The following is a 19,508-nucleotide window of genomic DNA, read 5'->3' as shown; positions in this document are numbered from 1 at the left end:
ATAACTGAGGGTAGAGTTAAAAGTGATAGGAAAACGCTAAGAGAAAGACAGCATAAAGTAAACAGATGAGAAAATAAAGTCAAACAGAGGAGTCGATGGTTAGAGAAAGGTAGTGAGAGAGTGAAAGTCAGGTTAACACTGGTAGACTGTGTGAAAAAACTCTAAAACAGTTTTTTCTTAATTTGCTTAAAATTAAATGTAATTAATCTAGAGTGAGAATTATTTTACAGTTATAAGAGAGTATGAGTAATATAGTACAGAGAAGTTAGAGAGAGAGAGATAGGAAAAGTAGATTTTTCGTAGTTTATCCCAAAAAGAATTTTATATATTTTGTTCATATGTACAGAAAAATTTTGTTTAATTAAATTTAAGCCAAAAGTTTGCATTTTTATTTTGCTTCGTTTTTGCTAAATAATTATTTAATGTTATTATTGCACCCTTATCCCACTGTTGTAGAATCCACATTGAAAATGGTATCCACTTAATTGAACTAGAAACTGAAAATTGATCAAAAATTGGAACTGAAAGTATTTTTCTTGGGTTTTCTATGTTTAATTTTAAATTTACAGGAAGAGAATAAACGATAGAAGAGCATAGCAGAGATAATAGAAGAAAGTTATTTGTAGAAATTAATGATAAGAAACTTGAAATGACAGTTGAGATCATTTGAAAAAGAAGAGAGTCATTTTTATAAAACTAAGACTAGACAGCACTAAATTGAGATCATTTGAAATGTATAAGTTATTAAGAGAAAGAAGACGAGTTGAAAGGATAGAAATAGACTAGAAGACACTAAAAAGATATTGTTCAAAAATACTTATAGAAAATATTTTATTACTGAAGAAAGAGTGAAGAAATGTTAGAGATGACGAAAGACAGTAGTAATAAAATCTTAATTTAAGACTAGAAATAACAAACTATATTATAAAACTGGGATTGTGTCTCTTTGTGATGAAGATTTATTCATCACTTTAAAACTAAACTATTCTTTTAAAACTAAACTATTTATTTATTTCTATAAAGGAAAAGAAAGAAAGAGATTGAGAATAGAAAATTGCCGAGAATAAAGTGTTGAAGTCGAAGGAATATAGTGTTCGAAAGAGTTCGATCAGAACTAATTAAAATAAAGTAAAAAAGTTATAGAAATAATTAAACCTAATGAGAAACCCTTAACATGATAAAACTAAATATGAATCCTACACTAATTACCTAATATATAAGACTAGAAATTACACTGGTAATTCTTTGTTTTTCACTTTACTATAGCTAGAACCTTAAAAGAGAAGGGGGAATGTTGAGAGCGAAGTACAGAGTTGGCTTCCTAATATTTGCGCTGTGTAACGCCTAAAAGTATGCCCTAAAATAACCTAATAAAGAAAACTACAGCTGTTCAACAGCGACTAGGGAAAAACACTAGACTATTTTTTTTTAATTAAACTAAACATTTGGTATTAATACAAACACTGGTATTATGAGATTTCTTTGGATACATTTCTAGATTGACTGGTAGGGAATTGACTAGAGAGAGAGAGAGATAGCGAAACAAGAGAGTGCTAACGGAAAAAGGGTTCGTTACGTTCGTTGAAAACCAAATAATTGAATTTTGTTTTCCTTTGACTGACTTATAATTAATTGACTTATTTTGGGCCATGCTTTAATTTTTTGAAAATATATTAAAAATATTGCTTGTTTTAATTAGGGGAGATGATTGCTTTTATATAAATTTGTTAATACATTTCCGAAATATATATTTTTGTTGCATATTTCTTTTTGTTTTTTTTTTTTTTTTTTTATTGTGTGTTACTAATTTATATTAAGAGTATATGTAGATTATTAGAGTTTGGTTTGGACTTATGGCCTAATTCGTTGTTTGAGAAACTTTGCTTTCGTTGATTCAAATTTGCTTCACAATTTCAATGTTCATCGTTGCTTTTTTTGTTGGATTGGCTAAGAACACTTTCGCTTACTAGAGTATTGCTTGATTTTTGGGGTTAAGAATACAAGTCAGAGAATGAGCTGTGATGAGAGATGAGAATTAAGCCTAAGTGAAAATATGTGAATTGGGAGAGGTTTGCGTGAATGTAACGTTTCAATGGCTAGGTAACGAACAATGTGTGGTGATGAGAGACGATGACGAGAGTATATATTAATTTATGTAATTTGACTAGGGCAAGATTGAGAGAGAATGAAAGTGGGGAGTATGTGAGTATTTCCTATCATTGGTTTTTGTTTAGTTTGTTTGTTCTTTAATATAAATACTATACAAATTATAAGAGATCCTATGAATTGGGTATTGCCAGGGCAAAACCTTTAATTCTTGATGTTTGTTTTTGCTTAAACTGAAATGGACGAATTGCGATGTTTTGAGTGTACACAAATTAATAAACTAAAACTTAATTGAGGTTTATAAAATAAATTAATTATATAAAAATTATATTATTAGCATACATAACTATTGATGTGGTATTTTTTGTTAAAATGTTTTGTATGTAAATGTAAATATTGTCATATTACTTTTGCTTTTTTTAAGTGATTTTTTTTTTTTTTTGTAAGAAAAAATGTAAACATTTTTGTTTAACAAAATCGTAACCTTTTTCTTTTTGTTTTTGCTTTCGTTGTTTGTGTTGTTGTTGTGTTTTAAAACTACTTACAATATTCTGTTACCTTTCTTGCGGCTTTTAACCCGCAAATGTGGCCTCTACTTTTACCACAGCCGCTGCTGGCACTGGCTGTGGTATGTGACTTATCTTAAAAGAATTTTGTGCCGGTTGTTGTTGCTGGTGATAGTTGGGAGGATTGTAGTCCTCAGTAGGAGTAGGAGAAGTCATGCCACCACTGTCACTGGTGCTGTCGAACTGCATATCCGCCTCATCCTTTAGGCACGCCGACTCCAAGTGCTTGTTGAGGTACGATTTCAGTGCGAATGATTTGTGGCAGCGTTTGCATTCGAAATTCTTGTCGATTGAGTGCGTCTGCATGTGAGCCCTTAGGTTGGAACGATCTGCAAAGGCTTTGCCGCAGTGGGCACAGCCGTAGGGCTTTTCGCCAGTGTGCGAACGTAAATGGCCCTGCAGTAACCAAGGACGGGAGAATAGTTTACCGCACACACCACAACTGTGGGAGAGCTTGTGCGTCAAGACATGCATGGCCAGGGCGGGCATGGAGACATACGCCTTGCCACAGGTGTGACACTTCTTGGCCGATTGCGAGTCCAACGATCTGTGAGTTTGTTTGTGGCGTGACAAGTTGCTCGAGGTGGCATATTGTTTGCCACACTCGCTGCAGGTGTACTTGGCCTTTTGCTGTTCCTGCTGTAAGGCTACTACCGGATCGGTAATATTCTTTCGCTTGGAACGACCGTCGCTCACAAAGAACGCTTCATAGGTGTAGGCCACTGTTTTGCTTGTCGCCCCGCTGGTTGTTGTAGGAAACTGATTTGTAGTGTTGTTGTTTTCATTCTGCACTGAACTGGCGGGTGAACTGGGCTGGCGTTCACTGTCCGAATTACTTTGCATGCTGTGCATGGAAGAATTGGAACGGGGACGTTGTTCATTGGCCACAATGGCTGCAGCAGCCAAATCAGCTATTGAAGGTTGTGCTGACTGCTGTTGTTGTTGTTGCTGCTGCTGCTGCAATTGTATGGCCTGGGTAATGTGATGCAACGGATGCAAAGGCTGGTGATGGCTCAGGTGTTGATGATGGGCATGGTGGATCTGCTGCAATTGATGAGGCTGTGTTGGCGGATGGAAGGCGGTTGAGGCGCTTAAATCAAGAATGGCATGGGCAGCATGCAAATCTTCCTCAGCTGGCACTCGCAGACGCAGACGTTCTGTCGAAGGTCTATCGTCCAGGGAATACGGCCGGTAAATGTCTTTCTTTTTGGGCGGTAGCGACAGGGCTGCTCCAGTACTGCTATAGCATTTTCGTGACTCCGTACTGCTTGAATCCACATCATCTTGAGATTCGGTTTTAATGCGAATTATGGGCGGACTAAGACGTTCACAAGATATACTGCTGCTGCGGCTGGAGGGTGATGATGACGGCGAAGATGCATTCGAGGGCGGAGGTGTTTGATAATTGAATGGATGCTGATGCGATTGTTGCTGCTGCTGTTGCATGTTGGAGGTGCTTGTGATGACGGTAACTTCATTTTCCAAACGAGGCAGGTACGCAGTGTAATGTAAAGCGTTGGGTACCTCATGATTGTAACCTTAAAGAAAGAAATAAAGAAAAATACAAATATTAAAGTTTGCTGTGCGACTAAAGCGAAAGCTACAAGGAGAAGGTAATGTGATCTCTTGTAGTTAATCTCCACTGCCATGCTAGACTTTTATCATTGCTATCATTTCCTGTTCCTGTTTCATAAACACAAGGACATCCGTAAAATATACAACTATATACGTATATGCGAGTGTGGCCTTATAAAGTAAAAGCTTTTTATCTTCAACATGGCCATAAACATATAGCCTACGTACACATGTATGTGCGTGTGTGTATATTGGTAAGTGTGTAAACATGGTAAATGAAACTATTTAAGCTAAAAGCCTAATGCCAGACATGTGTAACCAAGCATATTAGTTTTAGTTGCAGACAAGGACTACGATGAAAACGGATACGGATACAGCGATACGAATATCTTTTAAGTACAAATGGCTAAATGCGCAGGGAATGGTAAAACGGCAGAATGTGAATGTTGTTGAAATACCAACAAGTAGGAAACGTGTTGAATTAGCAACATAAAACTTTTTCCACATTACAGACGCCTTGCTTAGTGCGGTGCTGTGCTGTGCTCTGCAAGCCGACTTTAGTTTGATATGTTGCAACAGCGACTTAACGTTTCGGGTGGAGGCGTAGACGAAAAACGTTAGCCCACACCACGAAATACATAAATGTCGGGGTATTTCCTGTAAAAAGGGCTATGTAGGCTGGTTGGCGAAAAAATAAAAACACCGATGAGAAGCTATGGAAAATGTAAAACATTAAAAATGTCGCATTGCAGTACTCGATGCGCGCCCTACCCTCCCAAAAGGCCAAAAAAGACTCGACTCGACAAGACCAACACTGTTGGTTGGCAGTAAAAAAAAGACTCCTCAAATGTTTCAAGAGTAACCGGGGTGTCTGTGTCCTTGTTTGCCGGCCGGAGTGTGTGTGTGTGCTTGAGCCTTCACGAGTGTGCAACTATGGCTGGGTGTGTACTTTGGGTCCCTCGGTACTTGGCTTTGGTTTTATACAGAATACAAAATATTTCTATTCCCCCAGCCAACTAAGTTTTTGGCCAAACTTTTTTACTCAACGATGTATGGATGCAAAAAATAAAAAAAAACATTCTTTGCAATGTAAGGGACATTTAAAGCACAGAATGGCAAATTCAATGCGTACATAATATGTGCAAAAATGAAGCAGAAAAGAAATTGGAGAAAACAGAAAATAAATGAGAAACCTTTAAATGGAGATAAAACACAAATTCAGTCAGGTTTTAAGGCCAACCTCTAACAGCTCTGTGTCTGGCTACATTGGCAAGCTATAGATAAAACAGATAAAACACAAAAACGCGCTACAACATGTCCTAAATCCGTATACAACTCATTCAACAATAATGTCTCTTTGATTCACATGAACTATGGCAACAAATGTGGCAGCCTATAGATTGAAATCGTCTAGCTTTTGGCTAGGTAAAGTGTGTGTGTATGCATGTGGATTTTTTAATTAAGCCCAGACGCTAGGCTGCCTCTGCTGCATCAACCAAATGCCAAGCCGCCAACCTACCCAAACATGAGCAAAAAAAGGTTTGTGTTATGAAGATTTATGTTGGTGACATGTGTCACATTCTGGGTCATATTCTCACAATTTTAGCTCATGCAAAAAATACAACAACGTTAGTGTTTTTACAAAATTAAATAGTTCTATGAAATACAACATTGTAACAACGCTAAACGGTTGCAAGGATAAATTGTGATAAAAAAGAATGGAGAAGAAGTTGTGCATGAATACCACCATGAGATTGTCTTTTGGAGATTACAAAATTTATTGCAGTCAAACCACCGTCGCTATGACATATTAAATAATTTTGGAAATGTTTCTTAGGAAAACATTAAAATATGCATTCAATTCAATCTAAGGCTTTGGAAATTGGAAAACTTATTACATAGCAATGGTAGGCGTGTTTCCTGAGGGATATAATCACTCTTCACTACCTACGAACGTTAAATTAAAATAATATACTGCCATATAACACTTTGATCACTTTTGCTCTTTACTGTTCAGCCTATATGAGGGCTACACATATTTCACGTGATTGTTGGCATTGCTTTTTGTTGATATGTACAATTGTGAGACTGGTTGTTTGTTTGTATAGCAACAGTTTCCCAACAACATAGGGTGGGAGGACTACATATATACTCATCATCATCATCATCATCGTACAAGGATATAAACTACAACAACTGCAAAAAAACTCAACATTAAGGCTTTTTTGCCTAACAGCGTGCTAGGGTGTTTGTTGGATATTGAGCTCGCTGGCTGGCAGACGGGCTCTAAGCAACGTGATGAAAGAGTTGATGGTTGAGTTTTAGAGACTGTCTCGCAGTCAAGCATACAAGCTTTAAGCAGACATGAAACAACAACAACAGCAGGCTGAAAAAAAACACTTGAAATTGCAAAACCAAAGCGAATAAGGCCTAGGAATTTGGCAAATAAATTACAGACAAACATACATGTAGAAAGATGTTGTTGTTATTTTTAAAGGGTATACAATAGGGTGATGCTGCCTGCCACTGCTGGATGACGATGATGAACATTATGTCTGTGAAGCAACATGCTGACAACGCAACAACCTTCTGCCATGGGTTATTTTTCTATTTATTTTTCCTGTTTTCGTTGCTTGTTTTGTTGTTGTTGTTATTATTGCCTTAATACAATTTTGTTATAGTGTTTGTGTCAGTTCATCGTAACAAGTTTTTCTTCCTATTTTTTATTTTTCTATTAACAGTTGATTTGTTTTTGCGACGGTATTATTACGCTCAAATAACCAAATCCTTTCAATCCCTCCCACCAGTCCTAGAATGTTTTTTTTAGTTATACTACACAAAAAAGGCAGTTAAGTTGTACACCCTTTGCCCGGAAAACAGCCCGAGGATGGGAATGGATATTGTAAAAAAAAAAGATCAGAACATATTTTGTTATAGAAATTTGTCAAAACATTTAAGAAAACAGAACATTATAAATTTGAAACGAGTTAAATGCCTTAAAGGTTTCCTTTCGTTTGTGGGAGGGCGAAATAAAACAAACATATTTTTTCTGGAATAAAAATTAAAAATTGGAAAAAAATGATACAACAAATTTTTTTTTATGGTAAACGTAAATGCGTGTTCTGGTTGGAAACTGTTTGAAACTTAAAATCATCGAGATGTGAGCAAAAGAGGAAATAAATTTTAGATTTCAATATAGTTAAAATAGCTATTATTTATCCGAGTTATTCCTACTCTGATTATTAAATATACAATTATTGCTTTGAAATATATATATTTTTTATATATTTTTTAATAATATGTTATATATATATATATATATATATAAGGTGTTAAATTCTCAAAAAAAAAACTGCTAAATCTCCTGGCTTATTTTCAATTTCCTATTTTCACTCGGCAACTCATTTATAAACCAACAAAGTCCAATGCCTAACATTAATTTATCAGTGTATTTAAGTTGGCTTTGCTACGCTTTTCCCTAATTTAAACTTAATGACTTTTCTTTTGGTTGGCAGGCTAGCAACAATTTTCTGAACGACAAACATTTTCATTTATTTACAAGATTTTTTTAGGTTCGAAGAAGGATGTCCTAACAGTTCGATATGGGTGGGTATTGTTTAAATGTGGTTTCGCTTTTTTTTTGTTGCTTGCTTCAACTTGTCCTTTCCGTTTCCTTAATGACTTTAAGTTTAATATGTTTCCATTTGTTTTGGTCTGTTTTGTTGTTGTATTTGTTTTGTGTGTGTTTGTCAGTAAAGTCATTTGTTTGCTGCCAAGTTAGTAAACTTTAACAATAGCTGGTTCGATTTTCTGTTTGTATGAGGTTTACTTTGGTCTTTCCTTGCCTTCGATTTTTTTTTTTTTTTGGTATTAACCTTTGGGCCATTCCAATGTAATTAACTTTGGTTTTAAGTGAGACTCATCATAATATCATTATTTTCTTTACATGTATATGTATGTTACATGGTTTTGTGTGAACGAGTTTTGTTTAATATATAACAACAAAATTATGTACAATATTAACATTATCTTGTTTAATTGTAAGGTTTTTTTTTTTTGTTTGGGGCCCAAGGAAGCTAATGACACTCGTGTGCTATCATTAATATAAAATTATTAGTTCATTTTCGAATCGTATTTGACGGGTCGAAACGGTGGAAATGTAAAGGACAACAGAAATTGTTATAACGGCATTTACCACGAATAATTTGTTATGTTAATCATTTATTTCGCCTACAGTTTTAGTACTAATGTTCAAATTTATTAAATATGATTTTTCTGATAATTAAATAGTTCAAAATTTAATATTTGCCCTAAAGGGAATATAATGTTATATTTTTTTAATTATACATTTAAATTTTCATATTAGTAAAAGATCTGTAGATTTGCTTTCAACCGCCAAAGAAATTTGTTAAAAATATATTCTGCTCTAAAATCCACTGAACCTTCTTCTCAAGACCCCTTGTTGTATAGAACCCTTTTAAATTTTGAAACTTACCATTATACAATGTTGTGGTACCACGTGTAGCTGCTTCTGGCGAATGAGGCGGTGGACTAGGTGCTGTTGCACCAGCCGTTGGCGATGATGGACCCCAACATGTTGCCGTTCCAGTTGATGTTTCATTGCTTTGGTTTGCTGGCGATGATGACGAAGATGCGGATGATGATTTCAAATCGCCTGATTTGATGATTACCGTAGCCGTGGCTGCATTAGCCAAAACATTATCGCCGACAACATCGATCTCTTCATCTTCATCGATTGTGGAACGTCTTGATTTCGGCTCCACTTTCTTTTCCACCAATTGTATACTAATTTCGGGCAAGCTTGCAATGCTATCGCAACTGCTCGACGATGAATTGCTATTGCTGGAGTTCTTATCCTCAGCACGATCGGGCCAAGGATAAGCTTTCCATTTTTTGGCCATTAGACAGCGTGGCATTTTGTCAAGTTTAAACAAATGTAGCTTTTTAATGAAATGAAATATTTATTTGTTCGATGATTCCAGTTTAGGATCTAGGGAAGTTACTGAGATTTCGGTTTCCGGTTTTTTGTGTGGTTTCGCACGAGCAAAAGTTTTTATTTTCAGTAAACTTTAATATCCAAAAACAATTTGTTTGGAAAGGAAATTTTGCGTTTAGATCATAAAATTATATATTTTGTTGTTATTGCTTTTGTTTTGTTGATTGATTGGTTGTTGTTGTTGTGGCAAAAAAGTTAAGGGCTCGTCGAAATTCTATTGTGTATTTTTATGGAATTTTAGGATTTCATGTTTTGGCTTGGTTTTTTATTTATTTTTATTATTTTTTCTTGTTGGTAGGGTCTAGGGCAGGACCATTCTTAAATCATATTCCTTTTGTTTCGCTGGTTGTTTTCAATTTATTTGTCGGTTTCTTAGTTAGTTTTCTCACTTGTCTTAAGGTTTTGCATTTTTATCGATTTTTTGTTGGGTTTCTTTTTGCACTTCCGTTTCGTTCACAAAAATCCAGTTGAACTCGCGAAATTTCTTATTCGGTCCTAAAGTTCGATTTGTATTTTCTTTTTTTTTTAAGCCGGAAGTTATTGATTTCCGATTTGTTGATGTTTGTTGTTCTCTAGGCAGTCTGTTTCACTTTTTAGCTTTCGTTTTTTTCTCGTAATGTTTTAAACAATTTTTGTTTTTTTTTTGTTTTGTAACTTTTAAGTTGTTTTATTTTGTTTTGAGTTTAATTTAAAAAAAATATTCAAGTTTAGAAATAGAAAGTAAAGTTGACTGATTGATTGATTGATGTATGTATGAGTTTTAGGGAAATAAAAAACATAAGAATCCGTTTAAAGAGTTTTAATTGATAAGAAATAGAGAATATAGAAATGCGAACCGAACGTAAGCAACCCTTGGAGGTTAATGAAAACACCAACGTTAAGTGCCAGCCCTTATATAGAGGCATCCAGCGACAATCACAACATTTGGTGCTCTTTGGCCAGTAACATTGTGGAAGCGAAACGTGTATCGTCCATAGGAACACGGCAGAAATTTGCTCTTTACCCCCACAGTGGCAGAGAAGTGTTAAATCAACCCTTATGTTAAGGTTAAAAGGCGAGCAGCGAATTCACTCACAACGGGGCGAATTGGCATTGCTGAGTGCGACAGATGGACAATGCTCTCTGTTGTTGTGGATAACTCGTGCTACACACCAAGGGAGACAGACTGTTGCTGCTTGCCAGCCAGCCATTCAGCTTGAATGTCAGGCGGTTGTTTGGTCGGTCGTTTGTTCGTTCGTCCCTTCGCTGCTTCGTGTTTGTACGTATCTGTTGGAAACGTACGTGTTCAGCACAAAAGGACATGTGCGGTGAGTGGAAATCGAATTGAGTCAGCGAGAGTAGAGCAGAGCAAAACAAAACATGAAGGAATTGAATCGGCCATAAGGATAACTCGTATTTACATTGTTGTTTTATGCGATGATTGCGGTAATAAAAATTCAAATCAAAGCAGCAACAATCAGGAAGTAGAATGTTTCGATTCCATGGAATTCCTTGCTCTTGCACTCGCTATGACACGAGGGAGGGGTGTGTTACTCAACGCGGGTAAGGGGAAAGTCAATTTTTCATTGCCATTTAGAAATTGTTGCATTTCTATTGAAAGAGGGGTTGGTTACATTTACAAATTCATTCAACAAAATTGAATGAGTGTTCCATTGCCACAGCGTACCTTGGCGTGTTTGTGCCAGTAAATTTCCCCTTTCCGGCATATGTGTATGATAGGGTATGGAAAACAAATATCATGTATTGTGGTATTTCATTCCTACTGTTTATGGCCAACAGGAATCTAACAAGTCCTGTTCCATAATACCAAAACATTCCCCTAGTCACAATTTCCCCTCTTTTCCTCAAGGGATGTAACAAGTTTCTGTGTTAGAAATTATAGAATTCATTTTTGCCCTTTTCATTTCCCCTCTTTTTATAGCACATCCACCGTGTCGTCTTGTTGTTGGCCTGTGAAACAGTGTGGCTTGTGAAACACTTAAAGTAATGTCCTTTTAAAACCCTTTAGGGAATAATGTAACACTTGAGATTCCTTAACAATTGTCGGTATATGCGAAGCAATTAAATTTTGGCTAAAGGGGATTTTACTTCTCTTCATAAAACTCAACTCAACTCCGAACTCTTGCCATAGACGAAACACTCTTAGAAATCATCGTCAACTTGCCGCCCTCTTAAGTCCCTATCGTGTACTTTTTGTATGTCTTTGACGACCTCTGTCTCCTCCCCAGAGGAACTTTTAAATTAAAAGTTTTTGCCATATTTGCGCCCAAGAAAGAAAGTTTGCTTGCCCCCTCCGACCACCCATCCAGCGAGTGTGTCAAACTAAATAACTTGTAAGAAAACTGTTGCATGCCTTTCGTTACTCATATTTTTTCCTTTTTTGGGAATATTGTTTTTTTCTACTATTTTTTACGTCTCGTGTTCTTCTTATGTTTCGCGTTGTTCAAAAACATGCAACATTTAAATTAAATGAATTTGTTTTATGTTTTTTTATGTTTGCACTTTAGTTTACGAGGTACGGCAGGCTTAGGTCATTAGACGTTTAAAGAAAAAAAATGTTAGAGGAAGTAATAAAAGGTAATATAATTAAATTCTATGTCATTATTTTGGTTTGTTTAGCGCGGGGGGATAATAATTAAAGAGGTATATTAAAGATTTAATAGATTTATTGTAATAATTTATGATATAATTGAAATGAGTCAATGTAATAGCCACATTTAATAAAAGTATCCCTGTATGCCTTATATGATTTCTCATTTGAGTCTTCAAATAAATGAATTCAAAGTTTCAAAAGTGAAGTTTATGTTCGATTGAAATTTGCCGAATTTCGAACACGATAATTAGGTTCTTTAATATTAAAATTACGTTTCCAAGTTATTTTCTGTAAAATACATAAAAATATTGGTCGGATACATTATAATTATGGGAGAGAGTGCACCTTTGAACGTGGTTCAACTTTAAACAGAGTTCATAAAATCTCGGTTTAAAATTTTCCTGACTCGCTACCAATTTTTATGCAATTTTAAATTATTAATTTTTTGTTGTAAGGGAGCAAGAATATTTCAGCGATCGTTTACTTTCGTTAAAGATTTTTTTTGCATTCCAAAAATTATTTCTAATATAAGTAATGTATTTTCATATATATTAAATAAAAGAATTATAAACTGCAACCTTTCAACATACCCAGTGAAATCCAGTAAAAATGGATTTGTTGGTTAATAAGACTACGAAATTAACTATATTTTTACCATATAATTTTTGGTCCTTTATGCTTTAATACGTTTTGATCTGCATTTTTTTAATTTTCGAACATTATGTTTTTTTAATAAATAAATGGGTTTCTGATATGTATGATTAAAATATATTAGGTTGAGGATAAAGAAATCCATTTTTATATGAACTAGAGGACTTTATTTAACATGCTTCGGAATATCCAAATATGTGATGTTTTGTTGTATGATTTGTTTCCTAACTTCATAATGCTTCTCTCATGGAAGTCCTACTCTCTATTTGCAAAAAAAAACTCTAGTAGTCTATTTTTAAAATCCTCCCTAGATACCAATTTTTTTATCGTTAAAGAAATTTTGCAATTCCGGACTGTATGTCGGATGCATTATGCGTTGTCCTGGTGGAACACGACACCTCTCCTATTGGCTAATTCTGGCGTTTCTAGTCAATTGCTATCCAGTTGTTGACACTAGATATCATCCATATGCAAGCAACTCATAATAAATAATCCCCTTACAGTCCTTCCTGACCGTTAGTCCTGGTTTTGGCCACCGTTTGAAGTGCTTCACCGCTTTTTGACCACGATCGTTTTCGCATGTGATTTCTCATCTCCAGTCACCATACTTTAAATGGGTCTATCTCATTCCGTTCGGCTAAGGCTTCGCTTCTTTTAATTGGTGTGGGACTTAAACATCGAGCTTATTTTTGAATCCGGTTTTGTGTAAATGGTTTAAAACAGTTTTATGGTCGATTTTTAGCTCCTGGGCAATGTTACGACTGCTAACATGGCGGTCAACATTTTCGATGACCGGCCTAATAGATTTCTTTTTCCCCAACCTAATATATGTTTTTGAAAATAATCACAAACATTTTTACAACTTTATATTTAAAAGAAATAATAATATTTTTTTAGAACATTTGCTTATATTCAGCCTCGATTCATATCCCCCATATTAACTCGCTTTGACAGAAACTGGATGTGTCATACAGTTTATGTTGCATTTACAAAAAATAAGAAATTAGAGAAGACGTTGGTTGGTTGCAACCACCCCAACACTTTGCCACACTTTCTTTATCGACTTTCGTGGATCGGTGTGAAAAGACAACAGAGTCGAATAAATTTCGTGTAAAGAAATTTATAGAGGATGCTCTCTCACCAAATCGCCCACGAAGTAAGGCGAAAAGCTTAAAGGATTTTCCAATGCATCCAAAGCGATTTTTTTCTGAAAAAGTTTCTCTTGTTCAGTTTCTCAACTTTTCGGGTGGAGTAAGGCAAAACTTTTATTGTCAGTTTTTTATTTGTGCCCTCGACTCAGCTCTAGCTTGGGAATTTCTCCAGAGTTTAAAACGACATTGCAACTTAAAAAGTACAAGAGGAAGAAGAAGACAAAGGCAGCAGCAGCACACAACTTCATGCCTCATAGACCAGTCAGTCAGAAGGGGTACAGGAAGTTTTTTCTGTTTTTGTCGCCTTCTTTGTGTTGCTTGTGGGTTTCAAGTTGAAATCATATGCGGGCTTTGTGACAAGAGGTTATACCGGAATTTCAGTGTTGTTTACATTGCGTATTTCTGCTGTTTTATAGGGGATTTAGGGGATGTCCTTGCAGCACTGTGCCAAATATTCACACAGTCACTTTTTTTGAAATGAACTAACGTGATTGCACAAAGGAAAGACTTAAAAAATGAAACACAATTCATATCTAGATTAAAGTTTCCTATCAGCAACATCTCTTTAATAACAATATAATAACGTATTTGTCTATAATTTGATTAAATACATACCACACACTAACACAATTAAACATAAATTCATAAAAGTTGTACTCTTCAACACTTCCTTTTTCTTGCATTCAATGCTGGAATTAGAAAAGGTGTTGTTTATAGGTTTCATTACAAGCTGACAGTTGCTGTTGTGTAACGTTTAAAAGGATTTGAATTGTTCTGCCTTTAACAAAGGGGGAAGTTTATCTAATGCCCAAAAGGAAATGTTTAAAGGACATTAGAGGACACATGCATACCTTTTTCTGTGTGTACTATAATTACAAACTCAAATATCCTTAGGTACAACACATTGACAAAACATATGCAGATGGTCAGTATTCAAAATTCCTTCAGAGTATAACATTTTATTACTTAAATTGTGTGACTTTAATGTGACATTTATAGTAAAAAAACTGTCAATGTAATTAGTTGATGTATTGCATATGTTTGTATATCCAGTAAAGACCATCATTACATCCAACGTAATTTAGAAAACTAGTTCTTTAACATCCGTTTAAAATAACTCGTTGAGATTCGTGTTTACCTTTAAAAATATTCGTTACAAAATGTAGTTACGTTCGTCAAATCACTTGGAAGTATAGAAAAAAATGGGTTTATTTTCCCAGAACATCGGCACGACATTGCACAAATACAAAAATATATAGGATAACGTTATCATAGTTGGACTGAACTGATACAATGACTGAACTGATTAGTGGGTTTTGACGTCACTTGACATATTATGTTTAGCTCTTTATCTCGATCACTATGATCACCTAATAAGATCTTAGATTTTTTCGAGTTGCGCTCCAAAAATCGTGCTGTATATTAGTACACAAAGATTTGAAGTCCCTTAAAACCATTATTCTCAAAAATGTCTGAAGTACCCAAAAAATCAAATACATTGTCAAAACAATGTCAATATCTTCGTCCTGATAACTTGGAATGTCATGTTCTTTAGTCTATAATATGACAGTTTGGTTCTCATAGAAAAATACAGAGTTCGGGAACGATTTCTTTAAACAATGTCGCTAAGCCTAACGTTTTTATTTAGGTGCATGTTATTTATACAATTCTCTGTAGCTTGGCATTTCGAATTGCCTTAGTTACCCATGCAGTTTCACCTTCGCACATTTCCACATCCCTATAAGCAATTATCCGAATGTTTCGAAATGTTGCCTAAAAAAGATTGCCGTTGAATGACGTCTATTGACTAGTTTAAAACTATTTGGTAATGCAACCCTTGAAATCAGTTGCTAAATTATTTTCGCCAAAGAAAAATAATGCTGAAATAGATGAGACAACAGCTTTAGGAAACTGCAGAACAAAACAAAAGACAAAAAACTTTTAATGTGCAACTTTTCGGCATAGATGATGCACACGAAGCAGCATGCCAGGATGGGGAGAACATTTTAGTTGCTGTTTTTTTACTGCTGCTGCCACGTACTTTTCTTTTTGTTTGTATAATTTTCAGTTGTTGTTTTATATATGTAGCTACTGATGCCATTGATGTTGTTGTTGTCAGTTCTACTATTTTTTTATTCGTCCCTTGCCTGAACATCATCATCATCATCGCCATACACGGAAAAGAGGAAAGGTTGTCTTCGAAAATTCTTTTAATCTTATGGATGGATTTTTAGTGTATATAAATTTTGTTGGCAAAATGCCAAATAATTTTTACCCGACTTGTGTGCGGTGCTGTGCCCTGAATATAGAGTTAGTTTTGTGTTTGGTGTGCATGTGTCGGTTGGTGCAGTTTGGTTATTTGAAGAGTAATAGTAGGATCTCCTCAGTCATCCATTGCCTTACTGGTAGGCCACCGTTGTCTTGGACCTCTCCAGTGTATATACCAACACATACACACACACTTGATTGCTTAGAACTGTATAACTTGTATGAATCCCTTGCAATCAGCTATCCAATCCATCCATCCGTCCGTTCAGCCATCTATCCAATCATCCATCTCGGTAGCCCAACATCGTTTTTATTGTACTCTTTGCTGTCTGTTCTCTTCTTCTTTAGTTTTATCGTTTATCGCCGACTTTGTTGTATCCGTTTTGAGCGATATTGTTGTTGCAGTTGTTGCTGCAGCTGTTTTTATTATTGTTGTTATTGATGTTGCTGATGTCGGTACTGTTGCTGGCACTGTTTTCTAGTGTTGTTGTACAACATTGTGTGGCACGATTTACTTTTTTCGTGATTGAGCTCAGCGATATATAACAGAGAGTCTGTCAAAACGTCCGTCTCTCAGCCTGTCTAGTTATATAGTTATGGTTCATATATATAAGTGCACATATACATATATAATATTTTTCACATAAAACACGTGTTTGAGAGATTGTGTGTGTGTGTGTGTGTTTTATGGCAAGTTGCAAAAGAAGCTGACAAAACATTCTAAAAGATACTTGTAGCCTAGTCCATGTTCATAATAATGCATTCGTGGCTGCAACATCGGCAGCAGCACAAATCACAATAGGCAGCCATATGTGGCAGAATCCTTTAAATGTCGGTCTGTCTAATATTTGCAATTGTTTGTGTATATGTGTGTGTGTGTATAGTTGGCAAATAATTTTTATGAGTTCAACATTTTTCGTGTCTATAGGTTGTGTTACACATAGTCGTTCGCAGAAGAGCTGCTCTGCGTCGGTGTGTTGCTGCCACACCGCTTGCACGAGACATAAAATCGATGGAAACCTTCTATCAAATAATCAATAATTTAATATGTCTTTAAAATTGTGTTGTGCTCGAAAGCATTGTCTAAAATAGCACAACATTTTGTAGAATGCTTATATTTATTATACTGGGAGTCAGGGGGTACAATTACCTTGCAAAGTGGGGTGAAATAGTTAATACTAATAGGTGTAATAACTATAAATAGTAGTATAGAATTAGAGTTTGTGGTACAGTGCACATTATCAAGAACTTAGTCACCAAAAATAAGTTTTGCGTTGGAAAATAAAATTAAAAAAATATTACGCATCATATTTTTAATAAAATAATCACTGTAAACAATTTTTGGATACCTATTGTTATTATGTTACTTTCTTCGTCACGACAGCCGACAATCGTGATATTCCCTATAAACTCTAAGACGAAATACCCATGGGACCTTTATATGACTAAATCCAAATAGAGTTCTAGAGATCCTCTAATATTCTAAATAAATTCCAAGGCGAGATACATCTTAGCGGTTTATTTTTGATTTGTACTGAATTATTCTTTTTTATTGACCCCTGTTTTTGGTCCTTATTTATTATTGGACGTTTTAACGTGTAATTAATTGAGCATCAAGGAGTATCTGACATTCGGGCTGACAACACTGCAATATCGTTGTGCATAGAAATGTAATTTCGTTACCACTTCTTAACCACCCAATAAATTCTGAATCATATTACAAGAACTATTGTTTTTCCTTTATTTATTTACTTCCTCGTAATTTCGGAGTCAACATTTTGGTCCTTCGAGCAGATATGTTAATACTTATATCTCCTGAACAGTGTTAACATAATGCTTTTTGTTGACTAATATTGATCGCTCGAGTAAAATAACAAATATTTAAAATTGTCTACTTTTTCAACAAAAATGAGTATCCACATAATCGGATCTTATGTCTCACATGCTTGTTAAATAATCTTAATTTTTAACCTAGAAACATCACTGACTTTTGTAGTTAAAAACTCAGTTCATACATTTTGTATGAAATATCATACAGGACCTTATAACCGATTCAGGTTAGAATCAGATATAACACTCATAAAAATATTACATCCGCAAAATTAAGTAAAATTCTATTAAAATATCTCTAAAAATCTTCAACATTTATTTTAAGGCCCTTAAGTGTTACATTCCTAACACAACATGATATTGCATTGGGCGGACCGCATCGGCACCATTGATGCATCAAATTAACGAGAATACATGTGAAGTAAATAAAAATTTAAAAAAACCTCTACCCCTAATGGAGCAACAAAAAATCATTCAACAACAACAACAACAAAGCTTACAGATGCCAAACATTAGAAAGAGTTCTGTTTTTGAGCGATTGTGGGTGGTGCAATTTATTTCAAACGGTTGCCTGACGAATTTATTTGATGAACTGCTTCGTAGAAGGCAACAAATCGTTGGTAAGGTGATGGTTTCTATTTGTTTTAAAAGGCGAAAAGAAAAGGATGGGTGAACCAATCCCGTTCATGCTCTTGTTTTCAATTTACACCGAAAATACCATTGGCGCCACTTCTACTACGACTGCTGCACAAAATGAGAGAGTGGAAAAACGCCTCAAGTCATACTTTGATATTTACAATTGTGTTCGTGTTTCAACAGCAATTTGTTGATTTTCGATGCAATTTTAAAGTGTAACCATTTTCTATTTGGCGCACGCTCTCCGTTTCCCCCTCCGACGCCACCGCTGTAGATGGGTCAAACGTTAATAAAAAAAATTATTTGTAGATTTGTTGTAGCAAAATAAAAAAAATCAGTTACGAGGTAAATTTGCAAATTTATGGAATGTAGACTTACATTTGTCTAAAACCCATATCAAAAACCTACAATATGTAGAGATCAGTTATAATCAGCAGACATTACTTTTCGGTTTTATATTTTTTTCTAAAAAAAAAAACTTTACCCTCCTACATATTGACGTTTGGTGGTGGTTGGGTTGGCTGATGAGCAATTGTAACAGTGGTCCGAGGATGTTTGATTTTTTTCTCTTTTTTCAAATACATTTGCATACAAAGCCTTTTCAGTGGTAGTGCTGTTTTACTTGCTTTTAGGTTGTTGCAATGCATCTCCCTATGCAGTTGCGTTTCATACTGTTGCACAATGCCGCAAGTGTGAGTAGGTGTTTCTGACCGTGTATGTGTGTAACTCAGTGTTATGAATTATTCAAAGGGCAAATAACGAAATTCATTTGGATGCCTTTGTTACACTAAAAGGTTTGATTTGCTTCTTGCTTTTGATGTTGGAATGGGATTTTTTTGGTTGCCTATTTTGATGGTTGTTTGATTTTTTGTTAGAATGTTAAAATATAAACAAACCAGCAGTGAATGGTCTATTTATTAAATATGGCTTCCAGAACTTTTTGTTAACTATAAATTATTGATGGTTTAAAATCGTAGTAAATTCTATTGAACATCAAACAAAGACGCTTAAATAAAAATTGAATATAGAATTATTTCCTATAATATTCAAATTGGTTTAGTTCCGTGTTATTTGAGAATGAATACTTGTTGCTACTTATTGGTAGCTAGGATAAA

At 35.0% G+C, this 19,508-nt stretch overlaps 1 protein-coding gene across 1 annotated transcript; it reads right to left on the bottom strand.

The window, feature by feature from the left end:
• Positions 1-2,630: 2,630 nt before the first annotated feature.
• LOC133329022 (protein escargot) lies at positions 2,631-9,184 on the bottom strand. The gene is made up of 2 exons (XM_061537521.1): positions 8,743-9,184; positions 2,631-4,210 (listed from the first exon to the last, which is right to left on the bottom strand). The coding sequence occupies exons 1-2, from the start codon at positions 9,182-9,184 to the stop codon at positions 2,679-2,681; spliced, it is 1,974 nt and encodes a 657-aa protein (XP_061393505.1). The 3' UTR covers positions 2,631-2,678.
• Between the last annotated feature and the right edge of the window lie 10,324 nt (positions 9,185-19,508).

Source organism: Musca vetustissima, unplaced genomic scaffold (assembly GCF_032173495.1).
Source record: "Musca vetustissima isolate MV318-11 ecotype Yass unplaced genomic scaffold, APGP_CSIRO_Mvet_v1 utg13467, whole genome shotgun sequence".
NCBI lineage: Eukaryota > Metazoa > Arthropoda > Insecta > Diptera > Muscidae > Musca > Musca vetustissima.
This window is presented reverse-complemented; position numbering and strand designations above follow the sequence as displayed.